This window comes from Ascaphus truei, chromosome 19 (assembly GCF_040206685.1).
Source record: "Ascaphus truei isolate aAscTru1 chromosome 19, aAscTru1.hap1, whole genome shotgun sequence".
NCBI classification, from domain to species: domain Eukaryota; kingdom Metazoa; phylum Chordata; class Amphibia; order Anura; family Ascaphidae; genus Ascaphus; species Ascaphus truei.
This window is the reverse complement of record NC_134501.1, coordinates 22,754,922-22,769,175: the sequence shown is the minus strand read 5'-3', so window position 1 is coordinate 22,769,175 and position 14,254 is coordinate 22,754,922. Positions and strand designations below refer to the sequence as shown.

At 45.0% G+C, this 14,254-nt stretch overlaps 1 protein-coding gene across 1 annotated transcript in view; it reads left to right on the top strand.

Annotated features, from left to right (window-relative positions):
* LOC142470187 (uncharacterized) overlaps positions 1 to 14,254 on the top strand; it is a 110,203-nt gene that overhangs the window by 7,239 nt on the left and 88,710 nt on the right. Inside the window, exon 3 of the mRNA XM_075577164.1 lies at positions 204 to 263. Coding sequence (XP_075433279.1) covers positions 204 to 263 — 60 coding nt within the window. The remainder of the gene's footprint in view (positions 1 to 203; positions 264 to 14,254) is intronic.

Sequence of the window (14,254 nt, the reverse complement as noted above, 5' to 3'; positions counted from 1 at the left end):
CAGAAGCTCCTTATAGCACAGCACCCCTTCATACAGACGTGTCTGTGTACGGGTTACCCTTTCACTGCCAGGTGGGCCTGCAGCAAATGGCAGCAGTTGGAGGGCCACTGGGATGTTATTTTGGATCTCCACATAGCGAGAGCTTCGGCTAGTTGAACATCATACTCAGCCCTGCTTTGATATTGCTGCATGTTGGTTTTTAGAGATGGGAGGAGTTCCAATCACAGCCTGCTGCTGCTGCTGATGATGATGATGATGAGCAGGTAGACTGCAGGAGGGCATGTTCTAAATATCTGATATTTGATAGAGTGATAAGGAATGCGTCTATGACTGAATAGTTACTATAGATCAGGGGTGGGCAGCTCCAGTACTCAAGAGCCATCAACAGGTCAGGTTTGCAGGATATCCCTGCTTCAGCACAAATGCTCAGTCTTTGACTCAGCCACTGATTGAGCCATCTGTGCGGAAGTAGGGACTGATTGAACCATCTAGCATGAAGCAGGGACTGATTGAACCATCTGTGCTGAAGCAGGGATGATTGAGCCATCTGTGCTGAAGCAGTGACTGATTGAGCCACCTAGCATGAAGCAGGGACTGATTGAGCCATCTGTGCTGAAGCAGGGACTGATTGAGCAACCTAGCATGAAGTAGGGACTGATTGAATAATCTGTGCTGAAGCAGGCACTGATAGCCACCTAGCATGAAGCAATGATTGGGTGAGTCTCCTGTGCTGACCTGGGATATCCTGCAAACCTGACCTGTTGGTGGCCGCTGAGGACGGGTGTTGCCCACCCCTGCTGTGGAGCCTCTGTAACTGTAATGCAATCTGTGGCACTGCATGGCCAGTCTGTTATCTGCGCTGAGGTCCCTCTCAGTATGTGGTGAGCAGGACTGTTATTACACATGAGACCTATAAGGCATTCTGTCATTTCATGGTTGTAAATAAACCATCACTCTGTCATTATGTGTATATATATATATATGGGACCCTGTGTCCTATGTGAGGTCTGCCACAGCTGGTCCTGTAATTAAGCCGTCCCAAACCTCGTTCCATGTCATTATAGCGCTAAAAATGCTCCTGTACCTGCCCTGGTGGAAAAATACAGCGTGGAAGGGCGACATCTCTCGATTTATTAATCCGGGAGGCCCGTCTGTAAGTGAGATTACGGGTCTCTCCCGGAGCTCTCCCATACCCCCTCAGTGAGCCCGCGGCAGGAAGATGGCCGGAGAGGCCGCATGCCGCCTGCGATGTGAATGTTATACTGAGGGCACCTGGTCTCCCCCTATAATTCAGGGTGCATTGTAGTAATGTGTTGGTGTGTCGCATTGATTGAGCACAATACAACTTCCCCCATTTTAAAGACCAGTGCTTTGACCACTAGACCTTCGCTGCCAGACAGGAGGTCAGTGCTGCCGAAGGTTACCGCAGCCATGCCACCTGCTTGACCACTTATGTGTAATGTGGGTGAGTAGTGCGGTCCACAGGGCGTGGCTGAAGTTTCTGGTACCCGGCTGCTTTCTTATTAACATGGGGCTTTCATTGCGTCTCAAACGGCTTGAAGATGGAGTCCAGTGGGCCGAAGGTTTGGGGCTTACAGGAGCATGCTGTCCCATAAAGGAAAGCAGAACATCCCAATCCCTGCCGGCACATGAATCCGCACACTACCTCAGCAACCCAGGCCATGAGGGGGTATACGTGGCCGGGGCCATGAGGGGGTATACGTGGCCTGGGCCATGAGGGGGTATACGTGGCCGGGGCCATGAGGGGGTATACGTGGCCTGGGCCATGAGGGGGTATACGTGGCCTGGGCCATGAGGGGGTATACGTGGCCTGGGCCATGAGGGGGTATACGTGGCCTGGGCCATGAGGGGGTATACGTGGATGGGGGCCTTGGGGGCGTATACGTGGACAGGGGGCATGTGTATACGTGGCCCGGGGGCCATGGGGCATGTGTATACGTGGTTCGGGCCATGAGGCGCATACGTGGCCCGGCCTTGATGTGAGGCGTATCCGTGGCCCACTGAAGGGCCTTGTATTTGGTGTTTTTGCTGCTGTAATAGTGATCGTTATTAGAATGTATATATTGCTTTACAAGCATGCAGCCACCTCAGGGGTAACACACGCACATGACAGTGATCGCAGAGAGGGGGGGGAGGAGGAGAAGTGTTATCAGCTTACTAGAGATGATGGTGACTGGGTGCTCAAGTACTGGATCAAGATAATAAAGTTCATAAAACAATATGGTAGGTGGAGATATCACTGTATCTTGAGTAATACTAATAGTTGTATTGTGAGAAGTCTAAAACATGTGCTGGCAATGAGACCATTATTCCCTGAAGGGTAGCGGTAAGTGAATATGATTCCACCTCTCCCTAAATCTCATTGGGAGTGTCATAAGGCTATAAGTCCATACGACTTCTACTCACAATCTCCTTCGTGGGTTCTTCTGATCACTCACCCACTTCTGAGTCTCTATAGGAGCGTGACAGCTGCTGGTAGTAAATCCAGATATAGAACAAAGACAGCGCACAGCCCGAGGGAGTCGGGTCAAAAAAAGCTTAATTTATTGAAAAAACATGTAAAAAGGAGGCACAGAGCTCTCCTACGCGTTTCATGCCAGCAGGCAGTTTATCAAGGAGTTTGGATGGAACACCGAGGAAATAAGCGAGGTCACACAAGGTGACAGCCACAGAGCAGCTGACATGAGTCCCCACAAGGTGACGTATTCAAGATTTTTATTGCAACAAAACGTGGACTTTCCGAGTGGTGACGCAACTCCTGGGTTGCCTGTGCCTTGGTGTTATTCCGTCTGACCGTGATCATTGTCGCTGCTCCTGTGCAGTTGCTAATTCCCATAACTACGATGGCATTCCCACACGGCGCTCTCGGAGTAGTAATGGCGTTCGTTCCTCGCACAGCGACAGGTCCGCCAACGTAAAGGAAGTTCGCCACGGTGTTAGCGAGGACTGCAGGGGCTCGGATAATGTCACGCAGCTGCACGAAAGCAATTTGCAGCTTAATCTCGCGCTTTTCTGTTGCTTTTAATCAACAACTGGAAGGCAGTGTATCTATTCCCGCCGCGGGAGCAGGCCTTGGAAATGGCAGGACACAGCTGTAAATCCTGTCTGTGACATTGGACAAGTCCCTTTATCTTCCTGTGCCTTAGGGCAGGGGGGCTCAACTCCAGTCTTCAAACCCCCCCCCCCCCCCAACAGATAGGGTTACGAGGTGGCTTCTCTGAAAATACTGTACTCAATGGTGAAAGGTGCGTCACGTCACTATGTCCAGGGAGGAAAATACATGTTCAGTATTACAGCACCTCTCCTTTTTTACTGGACAGAGTGTCCAAATACAGGACAGTCCAGTTCAATACCGAACACCTGGCAACTCTACCAAAAGGTCAGGTTTTCAGGATATCCCAGCATCCAGCACAGGTGGCTCAATCAGGGACTCAGACAGAGCCTCTGATTGAGCCACCTATGCTGGGATAATCAGAGTCTCGGTCTTTGACTGAGCCATCTGTGCTGAAGCAGGGACTGATTGAGACACCTGTGCTGCAGCTGGGGTATCCTGAAAACCTGGCCTGTTGGGGGGTCTTGAGGGCTGGAGTTAAGCCCCCCTGCCTTAGGCAACAAACCATAGGCATCAAACTCTCATGGCGTTTCAATTCTGGACATGTCAGAGCTATACACCAGTGATGTATTATTTGTATTACTCACTGCTAGTCTCTTATATACAGCAGCTGGGATTCCAGCTTCTGCCCATCAGCAACACACAAATTATCATGGCTTCCCAAGTAAGACAGTTCACATAAAGCAGGCCTTTCAAAATGTACAGGCAGGGGGAGACGAGAAATGAGGAGGGAGTAGAATAAAAAGAGATGTATAATACTCAGGACGAAACTACACTTAGGCTTGTTTTTGTTTAGAACAGTGATTCCTAATGGGGGTTGCGTGAGGTTCACCCATAAATGAGTGCTGGCAGCTCTCAGGCACAATAGCGGGGTCCTGAGGATATGTGGTGACTGCGCACTTAGTAAGACCCCAAACTGCACCTTAACGTGGGGGGTATCGCTGTCACTTACAGCAGGAGCTTCAAAAGTTGTTCCCCGCAGTGCTTTGCATCCACAGCAGCAAGGCATTGTGGGGCGTGACTTTGGAAGCTCCCACAGTGTGGGCAGGCAGCATGGGGGGTATAGCTGTCACTCACTGCGGGAGCTTCCAAAGTTTGGGGGATTATTAAGCGTGTGTTCCCCCCCATGAGCTCAGGACACTATACTGCCTGGGATCGGTCGCACAGTGTTAACGATAGTCTGAGGAGTCGCCAATAACAGTTATTAATTAGGGGTTCGGGGCACAAATATTTTCTAGCAGGGGGAGCAGGGTGTAATAAAGGCGGGGAACCTCTGGTTTAGAAGAAAGGACCATGCATACCAAATATGTAATGCTGGCTGATAATTGTCATAATCGTCATATTCAGTGTGTTTTTGGTCACATTAAACGTGAATTTACACACTCTGGAATTTGATAGGTGGGTAGCCAATGGATTCTTCAAAGTTAATTGAATTTTCACATTTTTGGATATACCTGTATACAGCCATAAAAAACGGTGCTGTCCAAACATTCGGCCCAATTTTGTTCCCCAGCACAAATCACTTAAAAAAACCCAACAAAAAACAGTTACACAGAAATTAAGATCTAAGGCTGCGCTTAGAGTGACAGCGACGCCATGTCGCGGAAAAACAAATGCCTTGCCGCCGTCGTGTGTGCTTATAGTAAGTGCGACGCGACGGATTGGTCGCGATCGCTGGAAGTCATCTCTATTTGATATTTTTTATTTTCCAGCGACCGTCGCCGGCACTATAAGCGCAGCCTAAGAGTGATGGGGTATTTTTTTTATGATGAAGCTGTATGCATTAGCTCGCCGCCCAGCCCCCCCCCCCGCCCCCCTTTCTCTCCCGGTAACACCCCACATCAATGCATCAGTTTGTTAAAATTCATTTTTTCCCATCGTTCTGTGCAACACGTCACACGTCTGAATGTTTTACAGCCGACACGTGAACTCGTTTCTTCTGTCTTCCACCTTTTACACGCTGTCTTCGACTGAGCCACTGATTAAGCCACCTGTGCTGAAGCTGGGATATCCTGCAAACCTGATCTGTTGGTGGCCCCTGAGGACTGGAGTTGGCCACCCCTGACCTACGGCCGCCTCTGGTCTTCCAGACATCTTGTCCTAGACAGTAATTGATCATGAGACATTTTAGAGGGAGATAAATGAGCTGAGTCCCCAGACACCGCCATGCTCCATATACCTGGAAGTTGTTAACTGATTCTGTTGACGTTCTGGAAAGACCGAACCATGGAAAAGAAGAAGCAATAACATATCCGTTGCAGGCAGAGCTGCATCTATTACTCGGCTTGTGAAAAATTCATTATGCATGATGTAAACCCAAGCAGAAGCCTTCAATTTCCTCATTAGCAGGAAAGTTCATGGTTTAAAGACAGCGTGTGCAGTGATAATAACTCTGATGTGAAGGGAGCTGGTGAGCGCCGTTATTTACCTGTTTGATATGCGCAGAAAGAAGGGACAGATTCGTTACTGGTATAGACGTTTCACATTCTGCCAATTCTACCAATCTGTCCCCACATTCATTCCTGTTACTGTAACCATACTTATCCACTGATGCTTCGCCTTTGTGATGGGCACCAATCTTTGCGTTGAAATCTCCCATAATGTTTTTGAGATGACAATTTCCTTGGTTGTTAAGTTGGTTGATTTCATGCTTTTGTTTAACCTCCGCTGATTCTTGGCACCCTCTGCGTTCTTCCTGTACGCTGTCAAGCCCAGGGACATTCAAGCCTCCTAAGCATGAGGGTCATTGCTTTTTGGTGTGGTCTATATTTGGGGTTTGAGGCCCACCAGCACACAAGTATGTATGTATACACGTGTATATCTATCATATCTGTATATATATATCATATATATATATACATAGATATACATATCTAAGATCTCGAGAGAGATATTTCTCTCTGTATGTGTGTATGTATGTATATATCGAGAGAGATCTATATCTCTCTCTATATCTATATATCATCATCTATCAGTCACCCAGGTTTACATTTGAATTTTCAGATATACATTCATACGTTGCAGAGTCCAGCAGATATATTATTGGGTTGTGTGCCCAAGGCACAAATGTAATTATTTGGAGAAGGGAATTCACAATGTTGATATACTTTTCTGGTTACCTCTTCGTAAGCTGCAGGTTGGTAATATTTCCTCCTAACACCGGAAGTTTCATGTGTTTTTGTTGTAATTATTCTGTGTGAGCTGAATGTTCCAGTTTATAAATGATAGAATCATCATTTGTTTTTCAAACCCTGGGCTGATTTCGCCAGGTTTATAATTGGCCAAGGTAACAACTAGGCTGGGACCTGGGCAGAGCTAGGAAGGGGATAGCGGCCGACGTCTGATCCATCATATTAAATCATTGTAACTGGTGCCTATTTAAAATGCCATTGTCTTCTTACGTGAGAAAATGTAGGATGGCTTTACAGCTTATTAAAGTAGAGTGAGTCTTCCTCAGTGTCACTGTTGGCCTTCGTGTAAGGGGTCTCACTCTTTCAAGTCTGGCTTTTTCCATTCAGATGTTATTTCTTTGGTCCCGCTGAAATCTCTTTGTTCTTGGACGTCAGGAGCCACTGTACATAATTCCTTTGTTCAACTCTCCAGGCTTGACTGTCTCAGGCACAAGACGAATGTGTTTGTTAGAGACTTACATGAGCCGGGAACCGATATAGATTGGATCATGGCATCTGGATGTTTGATGTCCACATTATTGATTTATTGATGTCTTTTTGCTACTTCATTAGAAAGGCTGCCCCCGGGAGAACGCCCAAATCATTCCACCAAATGTAAATATAGTAGCAGTGCTTATTCCTAGGGCAAACGGGCCCTACTCCTGTGATGTGTTGTCTTATCAAGGTAACAAGTGGTTCTATAATAATAATAGGCCTGTGACACCTCTCTGGCAGTGAAAGCATTAAGCACACGGCCCAGATCGCTTTAGTGCATCTGTAGGTTTCTGCTATGCGTTGTGAATAAAGATTACAAGGCGATACACGTATACTCTGGCTGAGATCAGGAGAGCGGAGGAAGGCACTTGTTGGGTGCGGATAATTGGAAGAAGCATTCCCAGTCTGGCCTCCCATTCCATGAGAGAACACTGTCAACAGCTCAGCCACCGCTGGGACGAGCGGCTTCATTCACTTGGGCTGGATGGAAAAACGCTGCGGCCTGCAAATTAACAGGGCTGCACAATGCAGCGCTTCTGCAATTACACGCAGCCACGCAGTAATTGTGTCCTGTACAGAGAAATCAATACGATTACCGATCCCCAGTGTCTGCTTCCTCATAGATTCCTGGTGTACTCGGATGTAGCGGGCGTCCTTGTTCCCTCTGGTGGGAAAATTTGGGATATATTGTGATACTCTATGGCAGGCCTGCACAGCTCCAGTCCTCGAGGGCCGCAAACAGGCCAGGTTTTCAGAATATGCCTACTAACTTAGTCATACTGAGCCACTAATTGAGGATTACAGATGGGAAAAAGCAGGCACCAAATACACAGGATCAAAAAATAAAGGAAATCCAAAAGGAGCGTGTGCCCATTAAAAACATATTTAATGGATTCTTACAATAAAAATAACAGCAGCATTACGGGGTACAGAGCCCCCCACCAACGCGTTTCGAGCGCAAGCTCTTTTTCAAGGTGACTAAAGGTACTCACCTAGCCGTTTTTGTAGTCCCCAGAAGCGCGCCAAAATCCATCAGCCATTCACTTCCTGAAACACTCAGGAGCGACGTCGACGTGATGTCAGCGCGCGACAGGGGGAATGCAAAAAAATACAAAACATACAAACTTTATTGACAATTGAACAATAGACATTTGTAATGTTAAAAATACCAGCAGAAGTACCAGGTATGCCTTCCCATAGTGGAAAACCACTACAGTAAGAAAAATAACAAACAAATTAAAAAGAAATATTTGAAAAACTGTGAATATTCCTATTAAAAACAAAAGAATGACATACCTAACAAACGGATAGACTAATTAATAATCAGATAAGTGCATGTATACACACCAAAGTGTAGATAAGGTTGTATGATAAATGCACATGAAAAAACGTTTTTATTCATTTGAATAACGAAAAAGTAGTTTAATGTGATGTATTTGGAAGTGACTGTAATATGGTCAATATCAAAGTAGTTGTTCAAAAAATAAATAATAAACCATTATAGTATTTTGTCCCATAGGATAACACTCAAAAAAAATATATATATCTAAGTAGATAACATAGTAGACCATAATAAGGGATGATTACCTATAACATAGTTGTAAACCTATTAATATACTCAAACAGTCTATACCACAGAAAAATTGTAACTTCATTGAGTACAGATGTGCAAGAATTACGGGAAAATTTCCTTCAGACTTCGAAAAAGATGTATCCCATCAAATATTACATAAATCAATCATAATTCACAAGTGTATAACATTTCACAAAAATAAGTCAATGTAGAAAAGGTGTCAAGTCCCAATCAGAGTTCAGGCCACAGGGAATTCTAGTTTTTAATGTAAATATCCAATAAAGCTCACGCTTATCTAGGAGTTCAACCCTGTTGCCACCTCTGATTGGCATTGGCACCTGCTCTATCCCCATATAGGTGAACGCATCAATACTACCCATTCTACAATTCGTAAAGTGTTGTGACACTGGGTGAATGAGATCTCCTTTTTTGATGAGTCTCGTATGTTCCCTGATGCGTACCTTCAGGGCACGGGTAGTGCGTACCTTCAGGGCACGGGTAGTACGGCCCACGTATTGTTTACCACATCCGCAATTCAAGATATAAATTACGAATGTGGTATCACAATTGATGAAGGACGCAACAGGGAATTCACAACCAGTGACAAACGACCTAAATGATGGACTGGGTAGCATGTATTTACATGAGATGCATTTAAGACATTTGAAGCTTCCTTTGGGTAACCGTCTGGAATCATTTGATTTACTAGAAAAAAGGCTAAGGGAGACTGAATTAGCAATAGTTCTGGCCTTCTTAAACACAAACTGGGGACCTTCCGCAAAAACACACGTTTCAGGAGAGGATCTCCTGAAAGTATGTCCCAGTGTTTTTTAATAACATGTTTAATCTGACCTATTTGAGTGTTGTATTGTGTAATAAATAAGGGTTGATTGATGGCCCTCATACTATGGTTTGGAGGCGTATTTCTTTGTTTTTGTAGTATTCCTTCTCTGGTAATTTTGTTTACTTCTTCCAAAGAATTCATCAAATCTGTAGATGAGTAACCTCTATCTTTGAACCTTAAAAGGAGTTAATTTGACTGTTTAATGAAATCTTCATTATTGGAACAGATCCTTTTAAGTCTAATTAATTGTCCCTTTGGTATGTTTTTCAAAAGGGATTTGGGATGGCAGCTGTCAGCTCTAAGAAAAGTGTTCCGTGAATTTGGTTTTCTATATATATCTGAACTAATAAGCATATTAATGTCTATAAATAATTATAATACGTCCTGATAATGTATGTGATGAAAATTATACGTGTAAGTGAAGTGTAAGTTAAATTTATTATTATTGAGATAATCAATAAATAACAAAAGTGAATCTACATCCCCGTGCCAAATAAAAATGAGATCATCTATATAACGCTTATAAAAAGTGATGAATTGTCGAAAGGGGTTTCTATCGCCAAACACGTGGTCCGACTCCCACAAACCTAAAAATAGGTTTGCATAGGAGGGGGCAAAACTTGTGCCCATTGCGGTACCACGTGTTTGGAGGTAGAAAACTCCATCAAACATAAAGTAATTGTGTGTAAGGAGAAAGTGAATACAGTCTAAAATAAAAGTGCTTTGAACAAGTGATAAAGTGGAGTGCTCAAGAAAATGTCTGACAGCTGCCATCCCCTGTTGGTGGTCAATGATCGTATATAGGGATGTAATGTCCATCGTAACCCATATAAAACCATTCTGCCACGTAACAGTATCCAACTGTTCCAGAAGGTCAGTACTGTCTCTTATGTAGGAGGGAAGTCATCTTACAAAACTTTGTAGGTAATAATCTACATATCTGGAGACACCATCTCCCAAAGATCCAATACTAGAGACTATTGGCCTCCCAGGTGGGGAGACCAATGTCTTATGGATCTTTGGGAGATGGTGAAAAATGGGGATTGTGGGGTAAGGTTTGAATAGGAATTCCAAATCTTTATGATCTAAAACCCCTAGATGAGAGCCATCATCCAAGAGTGATCTAAATTGTTTGATAAAAAGTGGAGTGGGATTACTTTTAAGTACAGAATACGAAACCTTGTCATTCAATTGACGTAAGGCCTCATTTTGGTATTGGATCCTACTCTGGACTACAACAGCCCCCCCCTTTATCAGCCCCTTTGATAACCAGGGAATCATTTCTCTTAAGGGATAACAAAGCCTCTCTTTCTGGATGAGAGAGATTACGGAATCTACTCCGCAGGGGCGACACCTCAAAGGTGTATCCCCTGGAGAGTAGAGCCAAATCCCTCTCTACCAATTTCTCAAACGTGGTCAAAAAAATGTCCCTTCATATGTGAGGGAAAAAATGAAGATTTGTTTTTTTAAGGCCAGAACTAATGCTAGAATTCCCTGTGGCCGGAACTCTGATTGGGACTTGACATCTTTTCTACATTGACTTATTTTTGTGAAATGTTATTTTTGTGAAATGTTATACACTTGTGAATTATGATTGATTTATGTAATATTTGATGGGATACATCTTTTTCGAAGTCTGAAGGAAATTTTCCCGTAATTCTTGCACATCTGTACTCAATGAAGTTACAATTTTTCTGTGGTATAGACTGTTTGAGTATATTAATAGGTTTACAACTATGTTATAGGTAATCATCCCTTATTATGGTCTACTATGTTATCTACTTAGATATATATATTTTTTTGAGTGTTATCCTATAGGACAAAATACTATAATGGTTTATTATTTATTTTTTGAACAACTACTGTACTTTGATATTGACCATATTACAGTCACTTCCAAATACATCACATTACACTACAGGTATACCCCGGTTTAAGTACACTCACTTTAAGTACACTCGCGAGTAAGTACATCTCGCTCAATAGGCAAACGGCAGCTCACGCATGCGCCAGTCAGCACATCCTGAACAGCAACACCGGCTCCCTACCTGTAACGAAGCTGTGCGCAAGCGGGGAGACTATAGAGCCTGTTACAAATGCCTTTTTTACATCAGTTCTGCACGTATATGACGATTGCAGTACAGTACATGCATCGATAAGTGGAGAAAAGGTAGTGCTTCACTTTAAGTACATTTTCGCTTTACATACATGCTCCGGTCCCATTACGTACGTTAATGTGGGGTATGCCTGTACTTTTTCATTATTCAAATGGATAAAAACGTTTTTTTCATGTGCATTTATCATACAACCTTATCTACACTTTGGTGTGTATACATGCACTTATCTGATTATTAATTAGTCTATCCGTTTATTAGGTATGTCATTCTTTTGTTTTTAATAGGAATATTCACAGTTTTTCAAATATTTCTTTTTAATTTGTTTGCTATTTTTCTTACTGTAGTGGTTTTCCACTATGGGAAGGCATACCTGGTACTTCTGCTGGTATTTTTAACATTACGAATGTCTATTGTTCAATTGTCAATAAAGTTTGTATGTTTTGTATTTTTTTGCATTCCCCCTGTCGCGCGCTGACGTCATCACGCCGACGTCGCTCCTGAGAGTTTCAGGAAGTGAATGGCTGATGGATTTTGGCGCGCTTCTGGGGACTACAAAAACGGCTAGGTGAGTACCTTTAGTCACCTTGAAAAAGAGCTTGCGCTCGAAACGCGTTGGTGGGGGGCTCTGTACCCCGTAATGCTGCTGTTATTTTTTTTGTAAGAATCCATTAAATATGTTTTTAATGGGCACACGCTCCTTTTGGATTTCCTTTATTTTTTGATCCTGTGTATTTGGTGCCTGCTTTTTCCCATCTGCAATCCTTGATAGCACACTGAAAAAACGGAAGCACACCCCCCTTCTGTGGATGAAAACAGAACAACCTGGATGACAAGTCTACTCAGAGTGAGTTATTTTCTTATCTGGACATTCTCCATTCCGATATATTATGCTGGATCACTTCATTGTGAGGTCCCTTACTACAGTGCTTGTGGGGATCCTAGTCCACTACTCGGTTATATTTGGAGTTGTTATTTGTTCTATTGTCCGGGGTATATCCCTTATTCTTCCACTGGGGAGTATATATCACAGGATTCTTCAATCAAGTATTTTTTGATCTTAAACTTATAGGTTTTTTTCTGAGCACCACACATTTGCTTTGCTTTTGAGCCACTAATTGAGCCAGCTGTGCTGAAGAAGGGATATCCTGAAAACCTGGCCTGTTTGCAGCCCTCGAGGACTGGAGTTATGCAGGCCTGCTGAAAATAGTGGCATTGGCCTAAGGAAACCCGGTGATATTCTGAGTTATAACAGGACGTGTTACCGGGGGGGGGGGGGGGGACACAGTCGCAAAAGTCCGTCCCTTTTCCAGCCTTCTGGAAAGATCTGTATCTTGCACTCAGCATCTTGTGATATCCGGTCATTTTATTGTTCCTGCTGGACAAAATTGGGGGGGGGGGGGGGGATGGGGCCGCCCGACAGCGGGGGGATAAAGGCTTCAGGATGGAAACTGGAGTGTAGAGATACTCTATATATTGGGTGACCAGATTTTGAAAATGAAAAACCGGGACATTTTTTTTTTTTACATAACAGTTTATTTATTGTAGTACACTTATACTTTACTACCATTAGTAGTAGTTCTAAAGCCGCAATCCCGGATGGGATCTTACCTGATCCGCAGTCCCTCAAGGTACTATACTGGAGGGGAGGTGTTCCCTACCTGTCTTCCGATGTCTCCCGCGTGAAACTTGAGTCAGATCTGGAAGAAAGAAGTGTAGGTTACTTCGGTGTAGGTATACGGCAGTTAAGATAAGACAGGGAGGGTGAGAGAGACAGAGAGAGAGACGGTGAGAGAGACTGAGAGAGAGAGGGTGAGAGAGACAGAGAGAGAGGGTGAGAGAGACAGAGAAAGGGTGAGAGAGACAGAGAAAGGGTGAGAGAGACAGAGAGAGAGGGTGAGAGAGACAGAGAGAGGGTGAGAGAGACAGAGAGAGGGTGAGAGAGACAGAGAGAGGGTGAGAGAGACAGAGAGAGGGTGAGAGAGACAGAGGCAGAGGTTGAGAGAGACAGAGGTTGAGAGAGACAGAGGTGTGAGAGAGACAGAGGGTGAGAGAGACAGAGGGTGAGAGAGACAGAGGGTGAGAGAGACAGAGGGTGAGAGAGACAGAGGGTGAGAGAGACAGAGGGTGAGAGAGACAGAGGGTGAGAGAGACAGAGGGTGAGAGAGACAGAGGGTGAGAGAGACACAGAGGGTGAGAGAGACAGAGGGTGAGAGAGACAGAGGGTGAGAGAGACAGAGGGTGAGAGAGACAGAGGGTGAGAGAGACAGAGGGTGAGAGAGACAGAGGGTGAGAGAGACAGAGGGTGAGAGAGACAGAGGGTGAGAGAGACAGAGGGTGAGAGAGACAGAGGGTGAGAGAGACAGAGGGTGAGAGAGACAGAGGGTGAGAGAGACAGAGAGAGAGAGGGTGAGAGACAGAGAGAGGTGAGAGATACAGAGAGAGAGAGGGTGAGAGAGACAGGGTGAGAGAGACAGAGAGGGTGAGAGAGACAGAGAGGGCGAGAGAGACAGAGAGGGCGAGAGACAGAGAGAGGGTGAGATATACAGAGAGAGAGGGGGTGAGAGAGACAGACAGAGAGAGACAGAGAGGGTGAGAGAGACAGAGAGGGCGAGAGAGACAGAGAGGGCGAGAGAGAAGAGAGGAGAGACAGAGCGAGAGACAGAGAGGGCGAGAGAGACAGAGAGGGCGAGAGAGACAGAGAGGGCGAGAGAGACAGAGAGGGCGAGAGAGACAGAGAGGGCGAGAGAGACAGAGAGGGCGAGAGAGACAGAGAGGCGAGAGAGACAGAGAGGGCGAGAGAGACAGAGAGGGCGAGAGAGACAGAGAGGGCGAGAGAGACAGAGAGGGCGAGAGAGACAGAGAGGGCGAGAGAGACAGAGAGGGCGAGAGAGACAGAGAGGGCGAGAGAGACAGAGAGGGCGA